The sequence below is a fragment of the Mustelus asterias genome, chromosome 17 (assembly GCF_964213995.1).
Source record: "Mustelus asterias chromosome 17, sMusAst1.hap1.1, whole genome shotgun sequence".
NCBI lineage: Eukaryota > Metazoa > Chordata > Chondrichthyes > Carcharhiniformes > Triakidae > Mustelus > Mustelus asterias.
The window spans coordinates 59,079,044-59,100,409 of NC_135817.1; the positions used below are offsets into that span (position 1 = coordinate 59,079,044).

Below are 21,366 nucleotides of genomic sequence, written 5' to 3' on the forward strand. Positions count from 1 at the left end.
CCCGAGTGTCTGCTATGTTATATTGACAGAATCCCTCAAACAAACTTTATGGAGTTATAATTCACTAGAAATAGAGATAATATAAGGAGTGCAGAGACTGCTTGGAGTTGGAAAAAATTGCAGAGAATTGTCAATCTGCCAGAAAGATGGCCAAAGTAACTGAAGAAAAATGATCCCTATATGTATAAACTTTTTATTGCGTCTGCAGTTTCTACACAGAATCCAACAGCAACAGGGGAAATATGACCAGAGATGTTTGACTATCACATGGAATGTGACCAGAGATGTTTTACTATCACATGGAGTGCCGACTCCTCTCTATATTCCCCTCCCAAAGTTAGCAAATATTCATTGTTATTTTTGCCAAATTGGGTTGCAAATTAAGCTCACAAAGTCCTGAGTGGCTTTACAAGTAATGTCTGCCAAAGAGCAAATTATTAGCTTTTTTAAAATTACACTGGGCAACTCATTTTAAGTAGAGACTTAACAGGAAACCAGATTACAATATCTGCACCTAACAAAGCCCTGAGGTTTCAATTTACTTCTCATAGTTACAACAGTTGAGCAGCATGTTAATGGCTAATGAACGCCATCGTAGAGTAGGAAGGTTTGTGTTCTCCCGATCTCGGGCAACCTGTTTTGGGGATGGGTGGAGGAGAGACAAGAGAAAGGTCTTGACCTAAAGTGGGACATAGAATAAACCTGTGCTGTATTTAAGAATAACCCAGCAGTGAACTGAAGAATAACATTGGGAGGAACCCAGACACTGGAGCTTGTTAATACTCTTAGCCTGAGAATGGTTTAGCATGCATGGGGAACGCAGGCAGTGAAAATAAAAACCAAGGGGAATAATATGTGGATGGTTCTGCTCAGTGAACAGAGCTGCAGTTACTTGAATTCTACGTTTCCTTTTTAACAAGAACACATAACTGAACCAAAAATGTCGAATATGCTTCCGCTGGCTAAACTGACGGTGAACTTTACTTCTCTGTTCTCCACATCTGTTGCTTGGATTGTCTGCCCTGTCTGTGTGTTGTGGGTGGGCGGGGGGGGATTATTGAATTGAATTGTCTGGATTTCAGAGCAGCCTGGGTATATTTTTCTATTGTTGTCTTCTTTACAGATTTCCAAACTATTGGAAGAAATGGGTGATGTTTCAGAACAGCTGGAGCTGGTGGCAACACTGCGAAGAGAGGAACTGAAGATACTGCAAGCTTCAGCTGAAGCATTACTAAATATGAGGGTTGCTGCTATTCCCAGATGACAATGGGAGTGCAGCCCACTGGCGATACTCCCTGCTGCTTGAATAGTGATCAGACTTGAACAGCTGTTTGGACCAGGAAAGGGCAGATTCATTGTTTGAAACAGTTCATTGTGATTATGTTTACTTTTTAAAAAAAAATAAAGTTTGTATGGCAAATGCTGCTGCTGCCATAGTTCATCAGAATCTGGGAAGGCAATTTTTAAAAAATAAATTCACGGGATGTGGGCGTCGCTGGCTGGGCCAGCATTTATTGCCCATCCCTAACTGCCCTCCATTTCAGAGCATTTGAGAGTCAACCACATTGCTGTGGCTTTGGAGTCACATGTAGGCCAGACTGGGGTAAGGACGGCAGATTTCCTTCCCTAAAGGGCATTAGCGAACCAGATGGGTTTTTACAACAATTGACAATGGTTTCATGATCATCATTAGACTTTTAGTTCCAGAATTTTATTCAATTCAAATTTCATGATCTGCTGTGGTGGGTTTTGAACCCAGGTCCCCAGATCTTGCCCTGAATCCTCTGGAGTATCAGTCCAGTGACAACATCACTATACCACCGCCTCCCCAGTAATGTTATATTGTGGGAACTCCAACTGATTGAATGCCTGATGTTAGCCTTGCTGGTGTAAGGAGGTTGTCAGTGGGAATTTCCCACAGGGAGAGTTAGAAAATCAGAGGGAGTGATTATTGCACAGGGATGATCTTGTACAGCGCAGTTCCTCAGATATAACTATCCTTGTGGTTTCTTACATTGGAACCCCTCCTGTGAATTACTGCCTTACAACCGGAATAAATGAATTTTAGAACATCTAGATTAAACATGTATCATTGCTTCCTCTCTGATGAAAGTGTTGTCATTTTTATAATTGCTGTTTTTCTCATGTTTAACAAGACGTCCCTATGTAGACTAGAACTAGGAACACAGTTTAAAAATAAAGTGACTCCCATTTAAGACGGAGATTATTTTTTTTTTCTCTGAGGGTTGTGAATCTTTGGAATTCCCTTCCCCAGAGAGCAGTGAAGGTTGGGTGAATGAATATTTTAAAGGCTTGACTACCAAGAAATTCGAGAGTTACCAGAGGTAGGAAGAATGTGGAGTTCAGACCACAATCAGATGAACCATGATCTTACTGAATAGTGGAGCCGGTTCGAGGGGCCGAATGGCCTATTCCTGCTCCTAATTTGTAAGTTCATACATATGTATGTTTGTAATTATACAAAACATGCTAAGCTGCAACCTTGTGTAGTCTATCAGTAATCTACTGATCATTTGTCAATGAAATGAGTTCTCTTGATGCTTCAAGTTTGGATAGGCAGCAAGCAGTTGAGCCAAATGGACCTGAAAAGTCCTGGGCTGCCCTGGTTTACCTGATCTTGGAAATGAGTGTATCCGGGGACACTACCTGCAAATGTGGTGAAAGCATAGGCATTAGCAACTTAAAAAGAAACAAAGGGCAAGAATAAACAGGTCTTTTTCCAAGTGGCTGGCAGCAACTAGTGGGGTACTGCAGGGATCAGTGCTTGGACCCAAGCTATTCACAATATTAATGATTCAGATGAGGAAACTAAATGTAATATCTCCAAATTTGCAGATGACAAAAAGCTACGTGGGATGGTGAGCTGTGAGGAGGATGCAGAGATGCTTCAGTATGATTTGGACAAGTTTTGAGTGAGTGGGCAAATGCATGGCAGATGCTGTATAATGTGTATAAATATGAGGTTATCTACTTCGGTAGCAAAAACAGGAAGATAGTTTATTATCTGAATGGCCATAAATTAGGATTGGGAAATATGCATTGAGAGCTGAGTGTCCCTGTACACCAGTCATTGAAGGTAAGCATGGAGGTGCAGCAGGCAGTGAAGAAAGCAAATGGTATGTTGGTCTTCATTGCGAGAGAATTCAAGTACAGGAACAGGGATGTCTTGCTGCAATTATACAGGGCCTGAGTGAGACCACACCTGGAATATTGTGTGCAGTTTTAGTCTGCTTATTTGGGGAAGGATGTTCTTGCTCTTGAGGGAGTGCAGAGATGGTATACCAGACTAATTCCTTGGAAGGCAGGACTGATATAGGAGGAGAGATTGAGTTGGTTAGGATTGTATTTGCTGGTGTTTAGAATATTGAGGGGACACATAGAAACCTACAAAATTTGAACAGGACGAGACAGGGTAGATGCAGGAAGGATGTTCTTGATGGCGGGGGAGTCCAGGCTGGGGGTCACAGTCTGAGGATACGGGGTAAATGATTTACGACTGAGATGAGGAGAAATTTCTTCACCCAGAAAGTTGTCAGCCTGTAGAATTCGATATGTAACCCCCTGCTGACCACTATATGGGGCTACTATTTAAATATTCAATCAACAGGATCCCGAATTCCTAGCGGTTGATGTTGATTTGGCTAATTCCCTGTTTACCCATAAATGTCAGTACTGTAAGTCGGAATATCAAAAATAAATTTAATAACACATATCATTAACAGACATAAAACAGTGAGCTCTGATCTATAACCGTTGGTGCACATATGGGGAAACTCATCCTCTGTAACACATTCGTAGATACTGATCCAGTTGGACTGTACAGTCCCCACCAGTTACTCACGACACCCACACACAGTCCAGAAGAGACACACGTGTGGAAGATGATGCCGCAGGAGGCAGAGGTGCCGCGAGCTATCCGTGCAGCAACGTAGGTCGAGTGCGCTGAATGCTGTCCTCCTCGGCAGTAATGAAAAGAACAGGCAGGGGAACGCCTGGCTGCCTCTCACTCCAAACCGAATTCTCCCTGCCTGGAAAAAGCTCTCTCTCTTCAGCTCTGCACCTTCAGCTCTCTGCCTCTTTCTCTGCACTGCTTCACTTCCTGGCGCCTTTTTTTTCTCCCGCCCCCAGAGCAATCCCATTGGCCCAGCCCACATCACTCAACCAACAGCATCCTGTTCACAGCACCCACCCGGCAAACAGGACACTGAAGCCCACCAGGGACAAAGAACACTGGTAACTGTCTTCCCCACAAATTTTCCTCAGTCCCTTACATATACCACAGAAAGCAATTGAAGCCAAAACATTGTTTGTTTTCAAGAAGAAGTTAGATATAGCACTTGTGACTAAAGGGCTCAAACGATATGGGGGGAAAGCAGGAACAGGTTACTGAGTTGGATGATCAGCCATAATCACAATGATGTGGAAATGCCGGCACTGCTCCTTCATCAGGTGAGAGGATACTTCCTCACCTGATGAAGGAGCAGCGCTCCAAAAGTTCTTGATACCAAATAAAGCTGTTGGACTTCAACCTGGTATTGTGAGACTTCTGACTATGATTGCAATGAAAAACAGAGTGGGCTAGAAAGGCCAAATGGTCTATCCCTGCTCCTATTTTCTGTTTTTATGTTTCCAGAAAATTAATTACTGTAGGTATATCGACTTGGATTTGCATGGATATGATGAACGAGCAAGGGAACAGAACTAATTTAGATTACTCTCTCAAAGAGCCATCACAGGCACTATGGACTGTTGTATAAATAAATATATATCAATCTGTAACTGCAAATGGCCTCTGTGCTCTGGGGAAGGGAAAAATGAAGCAGAGTGGCTGCTGACGAGCTTATCCTTAACTCCTACAGGAAAACATAGTTGTTCAAAGTTTGAATGAGGACAGAATCAGCACAGCTGCAATGCTGTGCTTACACCCAGTCTGAGCGGAGAATTCGAAATGAAGCATGACCTCACTGGTGAGGTACCAGAGGCTCCGGCAAGTAATAGCTTCAGGGGAGGAGAAGGGGAGAAAACAGCCAGAACAAAATAACCAGTCACTTTCTTTGTTCCCTGGTTACCATTTTTTAAATCACAAAGTCTGTTCCTTCTGTTCCACATTTCCTCCCCCTCTTTGGTGGTATTTAGTCTCACAGAACATGTTGGACAGGATGTTTTGTTCCTCCAGGACATTCAAGTGAAGAGAGAAAATGAAAGATAATTCTTCTCTAAGAAGCAGTGGATAAGTGGCACCATCTGATAATAACACCCTTGTCATAAATGTGAGGAAATCACCAGGTCCAAGACTTAATGTGCTTGTGAATTCATAGCTTGGAAGGCAAGAGGGATAGGGGATGATGATTGTTAGATCCAGTAGTGGCATGTTGAGGAAGAATAAGTTTGAAGCTTGCCAGTACCTTAAAAACGGTTTCTTTCCACGACAGCAGAACAATGTCAGATACAAAAGTCTGAGGTCACGTGCCAACCGACTCAAGAACAGCTTCTTCCCTGCTGCCATCAAAGACTTTTGAATGGACCTACCTCGCATAAGTTGATCTTTCTTTACACCCTAGCTATGACTGTAACACTACATTCTGCATTCTCTCCTTTCCTTCTCTATGTACGGTATGCTTTGTATAGCGTGCAAGAAACAATACTTTTCACTATATACTAATACGTGTGACAATAATAAATCAAATCAAAAATGTCAGACTCCTCCAGTTCCTCCCCAGGCACGAAGAGTGAAGTGGTTTATAAACTCTTAAAATAATCCCCTAATCCTTCACCAACTGGGGATAGCTATACTTAATTACCACCTTAAAGCATGCATTCTATTGCAGCACAAATTCAACATCAACACTGATCGGGGGAGATTGTTGAAGATGCCTGGCTACAGATGGATAGAACACAGAGAATTTGGCACTCCGCTAAATCTCCATTCACTGCAGTGGGACTGGAGAATCCCAGCTGTGGGCAAAGTTGGAAAGTCTGGTCCAAAGTGTGGTAATGGGTAGTTCCAGCAGCGCCTGGCCCGCTGACCAGAAATGGCTGGATCCCATGCCAAATTCTGTGCTTGGAATTTCATTCATCATGCACAGATGAGTTCCCCTCAATCTCCTGGCGGGTCAGCAGCTGATTCGTCCACCGCTGTCAACTGGTGGGAGCAAAGGTCCCGGTGCCATATTTAAACACCAGCACACTCGTATCATTCTCTTCAATCCACCTGTCTTCACCTGTGCAACAGTGGAACAAGGATGGTAGTTCAAAAGAAGACTGTTCTCCGCACCACCAAGCTCATCACCTGCAAGATGCCTATGCCCCACTTAGACCTCTATTCACCAGACCTGGAGTCTTGATCCATCCCCTTTCAGTTAACAATCTGGTATCCCTTTGACCTCCTTGTTTATGAGCTTTTCATTCAGCCTTGTTGGGGTTCAGCTTCCCTCCTCTTGGTCTTCCCTATGCCATTGTTTGTCTTCTTCATCCATCTCCTTGCCCCTTTGCCTGCCATGAGCCTTCATTCTCCCTCATTCTCTCCCCCCCCCCCCTTCCTCACCACCCCAATGCAGTTTTCCTTCCATATTGCCTCCCCTTATCTTTATCAAACCACCACCTCCCTTTCCTCTCTCCATGAGGAGTGAATGTTGCAGAAAAATTAGAAGTATACTGAATGAATACAGAAGCTCCAATGGGGAAAGTTTCTTTAAACAATTGAAGATAATTCCGTCAATGATCTTTTGTGTCCAAGTTCAGTTTAATATTACCTTTCCCTTGTTGTCTGCACTGTAGCTGCATTAGATTACTACAGTACATTTTAGGGATAATGATAAAGGGCTTGATACAAATCAGTTGGCAGAATCGTGTGGAGATACAGTGCATTTTGAACACAGCACTGCTGAATGAATAACCTAGCTATGGACCATGGTGACATAGGGGCACAGTAGTTAGCACTGCTGTCTCACAGCGCCGGGGATCCAGGTTCGTCTCCCGACTTGAGTCATTCTCTGTGCGGAGTCTGCACGTTCTCCCCATGTTGGTGTAGGTTTCGTCTGGGTGCACCGGTTTCAAAGAACAAACAACAGTACAGCACAGGAACAGGCCCTATGGCCCTCCAAGCCTGCGCAGATCATGATGCCTTCCGAAACTAAAACCGTATGCACTTACAGAATTCGTATCCTTCCATTCCCATCCTATTCATGTTTCGTCTAGTTACCCCCTTAAATGCCAGTATCGTACCTGCTCCCACAACCTCCCCAGGCAGCGCGTTCCAGACATTCACCACCCTCTGTGCAAAAAACTTGCCTTGTGCATCTCCTTTAAACTTTTCCTCACACACCTTAAACCAATGTCCCCTAGTACTTGACATTTCTACCCGAGGAAAGAGCATCTGACTATCCATTCTGTCCATGCCACTCATAATCTTGCAAACCTCTCAACGTCCATCACTCCAGTGAGAACAAACCGAGTTTATCCAACCTCTCTTCATAGCTACTACCCTCCAGACCAGGCAACATCCTGGAAAACCTGTTCTGTGCCCTCTGCAAAGCATCCACATCCTTCTGGTAGTGTGGCGACCAGAACTGTTAACACAATATTCTAAATGAGGCCTAACTAAGATTCTGTACAGCTGCAGCATGACCTGTCAATTTTTATACTCAATGCCCTGACCGATGAAGGCAAGCATGCCGTATGTTTTCTTGACTACCTTATCCACCTGCGTTGCCACTTTCAGTGATTGGTGGACAGGTACGCCCAGATCTCTCTGCCTGTCAATACTCCTCAGGGTTCTATCATTTACTGTATAATTCCTCCATGCATTGGATCTTCCAAAATGCATTATCTCACACTTGTCCGATTCAACTCCATCTGCCATTTCTCCACCCAAGTCTCCAACTGGTCTGTATTCCTCTTCAGTATCCGCAACTCCACCAATCTTTGTGTCATCTGTGAACTTACTAATCAGACGAGCTACATTTTACTCCAAAGCATTTATATATACTACGAACAACAAAGGTCCAAGAGCTGATCCCTGTGGAACACCGCTAGTCACAGCCTTCCAATCAGAAAAGCACCCCCCTACTGCTACCCTCTGTCTTCAATGGTCAATGATGTGGAGATGCTAGCGTTGGACTGGGGTAAACACAGTAAGAAGTCTCACAACACCAGGTTAAAGTCCAACAGGTTTATTTGGTAGCACAAGCCACTAGCTTTTGGAGCGCTGCTCCTTCATCCTGAAATCCCACTTACCTGATGAATGAGCGGCGCTCCGAAAGCTAGTGGCTTGTGCTACCAAATAAGCCTGTTGGACTTTAACCTGGTGTTGTGAGACTTCTTTCAATGGTCAAGCCAGTTCTGTATCCATCTTGCCAGCTCTCCTCTGATCCCATATGGCTTCACCTTTCGTACCAGTCTAGCACGAGGCACCTTATCACAGTTCCTCCCACAGGCTGAAAAATGTGCTGGTTAGGTACATTGGCCATTGTAAATTCTCTCAGAGAGCCTGAACAAGGGCCAGAGTGTGGTGACTAGGGGATTTTCACAGTAACTTTATTGCAGTGTTAATGTAAGCCGCTTTGTGACACTAATAATTTAAACTTTGGTTGATATTTTAGTTGCTTTCCAATTTTCTCCCCTCCTTCCCTGCAAAAATTGACTGTTGCAAGGTTATGGTTTACAGATACTGACCATTGTCATACCATAGCCAGGTGCGCCAAATTTCATGTGAGCTTTTTGATTTATTGTCACATGTATTAGCATACAGTGAAAAGTATTGTTTCTTGCACACTATACAGACAAAACATACCATTCATTGAGAATGAAACAAGAGAGTGCAGAATGTAGTGTTACATTATAGCCAGGGTCTAGAGAAAAATCAACTTAATGCAAGGTAGGTCCATTCAAAAGTCTGACGCAGCAGGGAAAAAGCTGTTCTTGAGTCAGCTGGTACATGACTTCCGATTTTTGTATCTTTTTCCTGACAGAAGAAGGTGGAAGAGAGAATGTCTGGGATGCCTAAGGTCCTTGATTATGCTGGCTGCTTTGCCAAGACAGCAGGAAGTGTAGACAGAGTCAATGGATGGGAGGCTGGTTTGCGTGATGGATTGGGCTACATTCACGACCTTCTGTAGTTCTTTGTGGCCTTGGACAGAGCAGGAGCCATACCAAGCTGTGACACAACCAGAAAGAATGCTTTCTATGGGCATCCTTAAAAGTTGGAGAGAGTCGTAGCTGACATGCCTAATTTCCTTAGTCTTCTGAGAAAGTAGAGGCATTGGTGGACTTTCGTAACTATAGTGTCGGCATGATTGTTAGTGATCTGAACACCTAAAAACTTGAAGCTCTCGACCCTTTCTACTTCGTCCCCATAACATGAGATGTTAGGAATATTTGACTGTGCAGCTAAGTTCAGTCACATTCTTACCATTGCATACAATCCTGTAATTCTTATGGGAAAACTTGTAATTGAAAGTGGATTTTCCTTTCACTTTCGAACAGATACCTGAGCCAATTGTTATGGATCTATAACCAGCTCCATTGAGAACTGTCAATTTAACACAGCCAACCGATTAAACACGGGCATGTGCTCAATCATATGACATATTACCATTTTGTGCAGTTCACTTACTACTTCAGTAATTGAACAAACTCAAAACACTGAATCTTATCCTGGTTCTAAAATTCAGCATAACTAAAACTGCATAATTTACAGGTCTGATGGGCGAAGGAAAAGCATGTTAATTCATTTAGCATTATAAATATCTCCAGCTCCTGATACAGAACAGAATTTCCAGCGTCATACACTACAGCCTGAAATGTCCATAGTGTCATGGAAATTAGTGATTGTATTTTACCATGAATTGGAGATCTATTGCCAGCTATTCAGTTATCTTGAGAAACTATCTACTAATGCTATATTAAGTCTGAAGAAATGCTATGCAACAGGAAAATTGCTGGCCCTTTTCCAATGGTGTTATTTACAGATTTGGCACAGGGATACTCCCAACAGCTAGAATCCGTAAAAGAGCCAAACACTGGCAAATGAAACAATTCTTTTTGCATAAAAAGAGTACAGTTTCTTGCATTTGTACAAATTTGCATTACAAGCTAAAGGTTAAAATCTTGAGGAATGACTGTGTTACTTTAAAAAGGCAAAAGGAAAAACTGAGGCTCAGGGGAGACCTGATAGAGGTCTACAAAATTATGAAAGGCATAGTCAGGATGGATAGTCAGAGGCTTTTCCCCAGAGTGGAAGTGTCAATTACAAAGGGGCACAGGTTCAAGGTGAGAGGGAGAAAGTTTAAGGGAGATGTGAGGGGGAAGTTTTTCATGCAGAGAATGGTGGGAGGCTGCAATGCGCTGCCAGAGGTGGTGGTGGAAGTTGGCACATTAGCAACATCTAAAGAGGCATTTGGATGGGTACATGAATAGGGAGGGAATAGAGGGATACAGACAGAGTAAGGGCAGGTTTTTGTTTAGTTTAGTTAAAGCTTCATGATTGGCACCGGCTTGGAGGGCCAAAGGGCCTGTTCCTGTGCTGTACTTTTCTTTGTAGGAAACGATTTACAACTGTTGGGGCAGTTTTTACAAAGTATCTCTACCTTAACTATGACAGTTTAATTTCAAACATTTATGAGGGGGGGGAAAAAAGTACTGTTTATGAAAAAGAAATATTTCATTTACCCAGGTTTTGCTCTTTTCCCCCTTCACCACAAGTGTCAACTTTTTCTGGGATTTCATTCCATGACTACATTCCTCTTCCTTTGCAGGAATGGAATGCGAGTGGTAAGGCCACTTATTTTACTAACACCATCCATATACTGGGATTAAATATTAAAAAACAAATACACGCGACACATTTTACATGACAGCGAGGAGTTAGAAGTTTGCGTAGTTGTGGAATCAGTCACAAAATCATAACAGCTCAGGACGAGGCCATTGTGTCTGTGGTGATTCTCTGCAAAAACATCTCAGTTGGTCCCACTGCCCCCACGTTTTCCCCTTAGTCCCACAAATATTTTTCTCTTCAGTTGCTTATGCGATTCCCTTTTGAAAGTTACGATTAAAGCTGTCTCCGCCACACTGGCAGGCAGTGCTTTCCAGATCCTAACCACTTGCTGCATGAATATCACAGTTGCCAATCACCTGGCATCGTTTCAAAGCTTTTTTTTCAATAAAATAGACTTCAAAAATTTTACAAACCATTTTCACCTTGCTCCATCCAGCTCAGTATCAACAGCTCCAGAAAGCTAAACTTTTTCCTGTGATTGAGCATCTGTTCTTATTGACACAGCCAAAAGGAAAAGGAACTCCAGCAAAATCGGCCTTCTAAAACTTTTATTTATTACATATTCAACTGCTTTCTATAATTGTCAGAGACTGCTGGAGCGATAGAATTGCCTCAGCCCAGAAGAGACAATGATTGCTCTGGAATTACAAAGACACAGGCCTGTGCCAACATGCTTGACAAAGCTAGTGCAGGGGGATTATAAACAATTCACACTAACCAGCCTTGGAAAAAAAAAGTTTATTTTAGACAAAGCGGCTGGGACAGAGCCAAACCAAAGTAACTTATTCTCATTAGGTTCTGAAAGCAGAGAGAAATGTAGTTTGAAATAGTTTTAAATTCGCTGAGTTAAGAAATGACTCTTCTGTTTCCAGGGTAACTTTAGTGAGGGGCGTGTGAATTAAGAGGTGTTGCAATATCACTTCCACAACCATAGAGCCGATACAGAATACAGCCGATTCAGACTTTTAGCATGAAACCACTGCACTACCGAGCTGACTTTATAGACAACAGGCTATGCTACTGCAATCTCATGTTCTGGTAATCCCGTCTAATTAATTTCAGACACTTGTGAGATCTGTCTCGAGAGACACTCACTGAATAAATTAAACCATTTATCCATGCGCTTATCTTCATCAGGTAGTTAATCATTTATATCCAATAAACGAAAGTGGATGCTTTCTGACAGTTTATACATTACAAAATGCTGACACTTGCTTGTTGGGACGTCGGGTAGAAATTGCGACTCTGATTACATAGTTTCCACCAACTACTTTCCTGTTGAAGAGATCTCGCAGTAAACTGATAAGGAACAGTGCAAGCAGCTATCAAAGCAGTAAAATAAAGTAATGTGGTTATGTCTTCTCATATGATTTCAGAGGCTTTAAAAAAGTTAAGCTTTTCAGTAAGTTGCTACCTACTGCAGCATTGTAAGGAAATGGGTGGCTGTAACGTTAAATTACTGAAGTGGACCTGAAGCTGTCGATTTGGCCAGAGTAATACAGATGCTTGTGGAGACAGCACCACTCTTCTAGCTGTTCACAGAAATTAGTTATCACAACGCTGTCTCAGAGCCGAACAACTTGCTTTTTCTTGACTTGTTTCTTCTGAACCATCTCCATGGCAACTGTGGCTTCATATACAGGAATGGGTTCATCCAACTGAGGCCTGAAAAGAGACAAACAGTTGGAAATGTCTAGACACTGTGCAAAGTCTCCAAAATACCTTTATATACGTTTTTTCTTTCGGAGACAAGGCAAGCAGCATTCCCAAGAGCATTTAGTCAATGGTTTTCACCTCATCACCCAACACGCATTTTAAATATAATCATACGTAATGTGTCAAACATGTGTTTTCACTGTGTGCATCCTCAGAGATATTGTGTAACACATCCATATGTACATATGTTTAACAAATACACAGATCTTAACTTCAGCTCTGAACGTTACATCATTGTTATCATTTATTATACAACTACCTTTGAAAGGCAGATTATGCAGTAAGAGGATTCCATGTACACTGGTGTAAATGCCCGGGGCTAGCCCACTTCAGTTTTTTGGATGACGGCCTTTTAATTAGCACAAGGTGGAACTTTGGTTTGTCTGCATGAGACACCAACAGGAGCAGTGGCTACTGCGGGTGCTGCAGGTAGGCCAAGGAGGTGGTCTTCAGAGATGGACCTGGATGCTCCGAGGATCTTACTGGAGCCAGGCTGTCAGGTCCCACTTGGGGTGTGGGGGGGCTGGACATTGAAGGCAAAACTGGGGGAAGGAAAGGGGGTGCACTGAGAGCCTAGCAAGTGGCACCCCACCTTATAGCAGGCCAGGATCTTGCAGGGTTAAACCTGCCAGGCTATATATTGAGCACCAGCCTGTTAAATCAGAGTGTCCTTAATTGGGCATTACTTGGCACTACCATTGGTGGGTGACCCACCAGTGCCTTCCCTGCTACTTGTAAAATTGCAGTTGGGGCAGGAAGCTGTTAGTGGGCTGTCACAAATGGCACAGCACCCTAAATTACAGGTGGCCCATAAAATTCAGCCCCAGGAGCAGCTAAAGCAAATACGAATATGTTTACCGAAAGGTTCCATTGGACAGCTTCTCCATGACATCCTTCAAAATATCTAGACAATGGCATTCAGGCATAATAAGCTGCATGTAATGAAATGTAGAACAACAAACAATGCATAGAATATACATAATTCTTCCATCTATATAACTTCCTTGTTTCTAAACAGTTGTATCTTTAACACTGTAATGTAACTGTTTCACCAGAATTGTTTCCTTTATTGGTCTGATTTGCAAGTTCTAAACTTGTATGACGACTGTAAAAATCTTGTAAAATAAAAAAGCCCCATTTTTAAAATGAAATTATGCAAAGGAAAAGAACCCACCAGAAAGAGAAAAATACAAGCACACAGGGAGGAAATAAAAACTTATTAAAATGCCAGATCCGCATTCTGCAATGTTAAATTAAGTCAGTGGCTGGCTGAGCTTCAACAGACCAGCCAAAAGGTCACAGGTTTGATTGCTGGTCTGTGCTGAGCCTGCTAATCTCAGTGGAGCTGGAAGCAAACATACTAAAATGGCGGAAATCAAAACTGAGTTATTGGGCTGGATGGGGAGGTGGAAAATGAGGAGTGGGGGGTGGGGAGAGTGGTTGTGAACTCCCAGTCAAGGTTTCTGGTCCTGCTAGCTGTAAGTGTCTGTGAGATATGTTGGACCAGGATAGGCCTATGCTTGGTTGCAATGCTTCCTGCAATTGAACAGCCTGTTGCTTGCCATAGAGCCATAGAGATTTACAGCATGGAAACAGGCCCTTCGACCCAATTCGTCCATGCCACTCCTTTTTTCTAAACCACTAAGTTAGTTCCAATTGCCAGTGTTTGGCACATAGTCCTCTATACCCATCTTATCTATGTAGCTGTCTAAACCCATTTTAAAATACAAAATTGTACCCGCCTCTACTAACACCTCTGGCAGCTTGTTACTCATCACCCTCTGAACAAATTGCCCCTCTTGCCATCTTGATTATACAATGAGGACATCCACATGGGTACTGGCAAGCATAGGAAATTATCCCAACAACATCAACAGGGAGAGGAGAGGATTTGTAGAAAAATGGGGAGAGGATGAGGTTAATGTAGCTAATTGTTTGTGTATTGGAAAGGATAGGCAGAACATATGAAAAAAGCCTTCGGGGATTATTACATTCTTTAGAAATATAAGGACTTTCTGCCACAAAATGCACAACTTCAAACTATGATTTCTCTCATTGCTACGATGAGAGCAACAAACAGGGAATCAATTTTAAATTAAACTAGCAATAGAACAGTTAATGATAGAATAGATGCAAAAATATTCTGAAACTTTACTGTATCTACTGTACAAAGGTTTGGGTAATATCCTTCCTCATGCCTCTGTATTTTATCCCTCCCACCACAAATTTGTTAAGCCTGAGACTTATAGCCTAGTTACACTGCACACTCGGAATACTGAACAGTTTTGGCTTCACAGCAACACACAAAATATGCAGTACAATTGGAGCCAAAACTGTCTCAGTTCAGCTTTGGTACGAAGTTGGCTTCCAGGTACGAAGCCACACGGACTGGGTAAGTGCAGCTCAAACAGAGGAACTCTAAAGCTTAAAAAAAACCCTTAAATCGCTGAATGTTAGCCTGTGCATTACAATTATTGAAGTTAAAAAGTTTGAAACAATTGAGCAGAACTCTGCGTTTAAGCATAATGTATCCTCTTTACTGAGTCAAAGAGGCAGAGAAGGGAGTATGTCTGAATATTACAGAATTAAGTTGCAGAGTGGAACCAGGCCATTGAAGTGAGTTGCCCAGGCGACTCTTCCCAACCCACCTTTGTTTACTAACCACCACTGCATTGTACTATTGGAAAACACTGATGGGTGAGAACGGCTGCAAACTATTGCTAAAGTGCACACATTTTAATAACTTCATTGTAATCAGCACTTCCCAGCATCAATCAGTTCTGTGTATGACTGCATCAGTACTGAGAAAAACTGAGGAAATTGTTTAAGTGCTGAATAGGCAACTAAGCTAGAAATGTTGCAATGTGAGTCAATGCACTACCGTTGTGCCTATTTAGAGTCATACAGGTTCACAGCATGGAAACAGGCCCTTTGGCCCAAATTGTCCATGCCACCCTTTTTTTTTCAAACCCCTAAGCTAATCCCAATTGCGCGCATTTGGCCCATATCCCTCTATACCCATCTTACCCATGTAACTGTCTAAATGCTTTTTAAAGGACAAAATTGTACCCGCCTCTACTACTATCTCTGGCAGCTTATTCCAGACACTCACCATCCTGTGTGTGAAAAAATTGCCCCTCCGGACACTTTTGTATCTCTCCCCTGTCACCTTAAACCTATGCCCTCTAGTTTTAGACTCCCCTACCTTTGGGAAAAGATATTGACTATCTCGCTGATCTATGCCCCTCATTATTTTATAACCTCTATAAGATCACCCCTCAACCTTCTACGCACCACAGAAAAAAGTCCCAGTCTATCCAGCCTCTCCTTATAACTCAAACCATCAAGTCCCGATAGCATCCTAATAAATCAAAGAAATTTTATTTGATATATTGATAAACTTGAGGGATTATAAAAAAACCTATACACCTTGTTTGTTGGAGGTGAACAAGGTCAATGAGAAACTGCAGAAACATGAATTTGACAAATCTGGTGAAGTCTATGACAGGTTAGATTAATTAGACTGGATTTTCTCACTGTGCTAACTGAAAGCAGAGTTATTGCTGATGATAGTTTGATTTGACACTCCACTGGGTGATTACCCAATATCTTTCAGATTGTTCATTATTTATTAGCACCAATGGGAGGGAGATGCCTAGAATCTGAATGCTGCAGTTTCGCAACTTACTGCAGAAAGTACTGTTGGCTGAAAAGACCAGTCGTGGTTTTTCTTCAATCTGACTAGAATACTCCCTTTCTCCTGTTCACCTACATATGCACATACTGATTATTTATTAGATAATAAACTTCTTCCGGCTGTCCATTCCTGCTCTTACAATGCTATCATGCTCCTCTAACAATGGATTTACTATTTGGTGGCAGGGCTGAATCACCTTCGCCCTGGCAATTTAATACACGTATGCTTTCAGGTGATGACTTTGTTAACCTTCAGTTGGCCCAGATAGCTATTAACGATACCCCTGACATCCTCACCTCTGATCTATGGGAGTCTTTGAAGGCTTACTTAAGAAGACACATTATATCCCATGCTGCCTATGAAAGAAAACAGAGCAATAAAACACTATCTGAACTATCAGAACATATTCATTTGGACAACATTTATGCCACTAATCCATCTCCAGCAAGGAGCACAAGGAGCACCACCTATTACTTGCTAACTATGATATCCTGTCTACACCTCAAGCTGAGGAGATGCTATTTAAATCATGAACAAAGGCAAATAAATTGCTGCCCACCAACTCCGTCAATCATCCTCGACCAGGGCGGCAATGTGACACAATGGTTAGCACTGCTGCCCTCTCGGGCCAGAGACCCGGGCTCGATTCTGGCCTTGGGTCACTGTCTGTATGCAGTCTGCACGTTCGCCCTGTGTCTGTGTGGGTTTCCTCTGGGTGCTCCGGTTTTCTCCCACAGTCCAACGATGTGCAGGTTAGGTGGATTGGCCATGGTAAATTGGCCCTTAGTGTCCAAAGGTCTGTAGGTTAGGGGAATTAGCCATGGTAAATGCGTGGGGTTACAGGGAGGGCCTGGGTGGGATGCTCTTTCAGAGAGTTGGTGCAGACTTGATGGGCCAAATGGCCTCTTTCCATAATGTAAAGATTCTATAACCCAGATAATTTCACAGCTTCAAACCTCTGCAGGCATATCAGTTGATCCTCAGCAGATAAACAATCAATTTAAAGGATATAATGCTACGTTGTACAAATCCAGACATCTTACTAAGAAAGTTGGCCTTGAGAAATGTTTTGAATCTTTGAATATATCCACCATTGATCTCGATTCAGTAATTTCTATGGTGAAAGGCTCCTCTAAGCAACTCATTAAAGGCAGCTAGAGCTATGCAACGTGGAAAATGCCCAGGACCAGACGGAGAGCCGACTGAGTTTCACAACAAAAAAATACTAAAACAAACTAAACTGCTTAATATGTTTAATGAATCATTTGAATCACAATTTCTCCCTCAAACCCTAAGACAGGCCTCAAGTTTGTTGATCTTAAGAAAGAAAGATCCCCTTGCATGTAGTTCTCACTGTTCAATGTGGATCTTAAGCTGTCAGCTAAAATATTAGCTTCCAAAGACTTGTTCAGATACTTGCAGGTATGCAACTTTGTATGGGTACCCCTTAGTTCCCTACACTTCTCTTACACCCCCCTATTAATGCATTTTGACCCCAATCCAACTATTAAAGGAGTTATATCTATTTTGTGTGCTAAAATTATTTCACTTCATAGCTCTTTCATTATCAACTATTATGGGAGCAAGACTTAGGTGAGGAATTCACAGATGAGACATGGGGTGCAGTATTATATCGCATTCATTCTTCATCCATCTACGCTAAACATGGTGTGACACGATATAAAGCCTTCCATCGTATCCATCTGACTAAAGTCAGACAATCTAAGATTTATCAAGGTATCGAACCCATCAAGGTATCGATCCCACTTGTGACAGGTGTCTTTAGACCCCTGCTACCCTGATGCAGATGTTTTGGTCTTGCCCATCCTTACAGAGTTACTGGACAGCTATTTTTATAACTATTTCTGAAATATTGCAAACATCAGTTGCCACAATTCCACTGACGGCACCTTTTGGTGTGCTACCGACAACCTTTCCATTAGCCAAATATAAAAGCAATTTCGTGGCTTTTGTGACTCTTCTGGCAAGACATGTCATTTTACTTGGATGGAAGTCATGTGCTCCTCCATCCCACTTTCACTGGATTAAAGATGTGTTATATTTCATTAAATTGGAAAAAAATAAAGTAGGCGCTGGGTGATTCTACCACTAAACTTTACAAGATTTGGCTATAATTCATAGCATATGTAGAGAAATTACAACTCACCCCCTCACCACAGTAGATTGTCTGTTGCTTTCTTTTCTCATTAAAAAATCTTGAAGGTGATTTTCCGACCTCACCGAGTCATTAATGGATCGCGCTAGTCCCAGAGAATAGCGTGCAAGTATACCCAATGCCAAACAGTTTGAGTCTCCCAGCCCTTTCCTTAGAGCAGCGACCGGATCGCCCAGAAAAGGAGCAAGTCCGATTATAACATTGAAAACAGCAGTTAATTATGCATAGCCCATTCAAATCTCTCTGTGCACTGAATTCTCCAGCTTTCAGGTGCTGCACGATAATGGCGAAAATCATTAGTAGTCTCTACAAGCGGAGGGCTGGGGCAATAGTCACATCCTGGGGGAGGGGGAGGGGTTTGGAGGCCATTGAAGCTCCAGGGACTTGGGGGTATGGTTGGTCAATGCCCACCAGGCACCCCTGCAGTACCAACTGGACACACTGGCAGTGCCACCTGGCAGGGCCCAACTAGCACACTGGCAGTGCCCACCTGGCACCACAGCAATGGCCACTAGGCACACTAGCAGTGGCCACTGGATAGCCTGACAGTGCAGTTGGGTGCCCCGGCAGTTCCAGCTGGGCATTCCCAATGTGCCGGGGCAGTGCCGAGTGAGTGGACCCCGAAGGACAGTGTCAGGGAAGGGGAACATGCCGCTGAGTGCCAGCGCGGAACTCTAAACTCTCAAGAGTGTGGGAGGGTTGTGGTGTGAGCTATTTCATTTGCTCAAACCCCCATTTTATTTCTCTGTTTATGTCCTCAGAAGACCAGCAGTTTTTTTGTTTAAAAGTTTATTTATTAGTGTCACAAGTAGGCTTATATTTACACTGCAATGAAGTTACTGTGAAAATCCCCTCGTCGCCTGTTCAGGTACACTGAGGACAATTTAGCATGGCCAATGCACCTAACCAGCAGATCTGTGGACTGTGGGAGGAAACCGGAGCACCCGGAGGAAACCACGCAGACACAGGGAGAACGTGCAAACTCCACACAGACAGTGACCCAAGCTGGGAATTGAACCCGGGTCCCTGACGCTGTGAGGCAGCAGTGCTAACCACTGTGCATGTATTTGGAGGGGATGTTGTACACAAGTTAGTTCTTTTCTGTGACCATTGACTTTACTTTGTTCTATCTCAAAACATTCATGCACTCTGAAGTTTATATTGTGTGTTTTTGTCTGGAAAATCTTAATAAATATAACATTAAAAAAATATATACCATTTGGGGGCAGCATGGTGACACAGTGGTTAGCACTGCTACCTCACAGTGCCAGGTTCAATTCCGGCCTCGGGTGACTCTGTGGAGTTTGCACGTTCTCCCCCTATCTGTGTAGGTTTCCTTGGGGTGCTCCGGTTTCCTCCCACAGGCCAAAGATGTGCGGGATACGTTCATTAGCTATGCTAAATTGCCCGTTAGTGTCCCAAGATGTGTAGGTTAGGGGGATTAGCAGGGTAAATATGCGGGGTTACTGGGATAGAGACTGGGAGAGATTGTTGTCGGTGCAGGCTTGATGAGCCGAATGGCCTCCTTCTGCACTGTAGGGATTCCATGATTCTATAAAGCTATAGACCTCATTATTCAATTCCTAAGGGTCATTGTGCAGTGTTTACTTAACTGCCTCAATGAAGTCCTCCAAAGAGTAACAAGAAAGGATACGCAGGTACTTCCCTTGTTGCATACTTGATAGTTGCCACACTTCCTCATTCAGGAATGAAATGGTTGCTCCCTTGTGAAACAGAAATTGACTATCTGGCGGATCAAGCTGTGAAAGTAGAAATTAATTGGCTTAAAAGGGATACCACATTATAATTTAACAACCAAAAAATTCTACCAAATATGGCAACTTTCTGTATGCTTTAAATCTCGAGTAAAATTTCTGCTTGCACCCAAATAGTTTAGCTGTTTAAAACCTGGATGGTCATAAGTTTGATTTCCTGGTGTGTGCCAATTTACCTGATTTAATGGTCGTAGAAATGTTATATTTGGCTTTGGCACCTTTTCTAAAGGAGGAAAATTGTCATACTTTCCTCTACTTATCACTATACAGTCACTCGTTAGTGTGTGTGCGTGCATCTGTCATTAGGGCATCCTGTGGTTATGGAAGGCCTTTGCAAGTTCTTTCTAGTTGCCAGAAATTGACTGGAAGTAGAAATTACCCACTTTAGAGGGCAGCTAAGAGATACACATTGGCCTGGGAGTGGAACGCAAACACATTCTGTGAAGGATATTAGTAACCCAGTTGGGGCTTTACAATCACGCAAACCAGCCACCCATCCATTGACTTTGTCTACACTTCCACTGCCTTGGCAAAGCAGCATCATAACTAAGGACCCCACACACCCCGAACACTCTCTCTTCCACCTTCTTCCTTCGGGAAAAAGATACAGAAGTCTGAAGTCACGTACCAACCGACTCAAGAACAGCTTCTTCCCTGTTGCTGTCAGACTTTTGAATGGATTTACCTTCCATTAAGTTGATCTTTCTCTACACCTTAGCTATTACTGTAACACTACATTCTGCACGCTCATTTCCTTCTCTATGAACGGTATGTTTTGTGTGTATAGCGCACAAGAAACAATACTTTTCACTGTATGTTACATGTGACAATAATAAATCAAATCAAAAAAAATTTCAAAATTTTTAGTTTTCTTTTTAAATGGTCCAATCCTCAAAACGTACGGCCACATTCCTGGACTAGTGGTTCAGGCCTCCAGGTTATTTATCCTGTAACATAACCACAATGCTACTGCAAGGCTAACTGAAAACAGAGCACAGCAAATGCAACTTAAAAGTTGAACATCTGCATCTGGTGTGCATGAACTTAAAAATGTAATGTACAAAGAAACCTTGTCAGAAGAGGGGGATGCCCAAATATTGAGAACATAATTAGCATGTGGAAGTGGAGAGGAAGCATGATGAAAAGGATTACTGGAACTAGACCCTAAATTGCAAGCAGGATATCTGGATTTTGAGGGGGAATTTTA

General features: G+C 42.7%; 2 protein-coding genes across 3 annotated transcripts in view; one reads left to right on the forward strand and one right to left on the reverse strand.

Moving 5' to 3' along the window:
* LOC144506070 (SET domain-containing protein 4-like) overlaps positions 1-2,214 on the forward strand; it is a 29,899-nt gene extending 27,685 nt beyond the window's left edge. Inside the window, exon 9 of the mRNA XM_078231887.1 lies at positions 1,124-2,214. Within this exon, the coding sequence (XP_078088013.1) occupies positions 1,124-1,264 (141 nt within the window). The 3' untranslated portion in view covers positions 1,265-2,214. The remainder of the gene's footprint in view (positions 1-1,123) is intronic.
* A 9,114-nt stretch (positions 2,215-11,328) lies between these two features.
* cryzl1 (crystallin, zeta (quinone reductase)-like 1) overlaps positions 11,329-21,366 on the reverse strand; it is a 54,746-nt gene continuing 44,708 nt past the window's right edge. For both annotated transcript variants that reach the window (XM_078232775.1, XM_078232774.1), the window contains 3 exons: positions 20,039-20,144; positions 13,370-13,415; positions 11,329-12,460 (listed from right to left, as the gene is read on the reverse strand). In XM_078232775.1, coding sequence (XP_078088901.1) covers positions 12,361-12,460; positions 13,370-13,415; positions 20,039-20,144 — 252 coding nt within the window. In that variant the 3' untranslated portion in view covers positions 11,329-12,360. The remainder of the gene's footprint in view (positions 12,461-13,369; positions 13,416-20,038; positions 20,145-21,366) is intronic.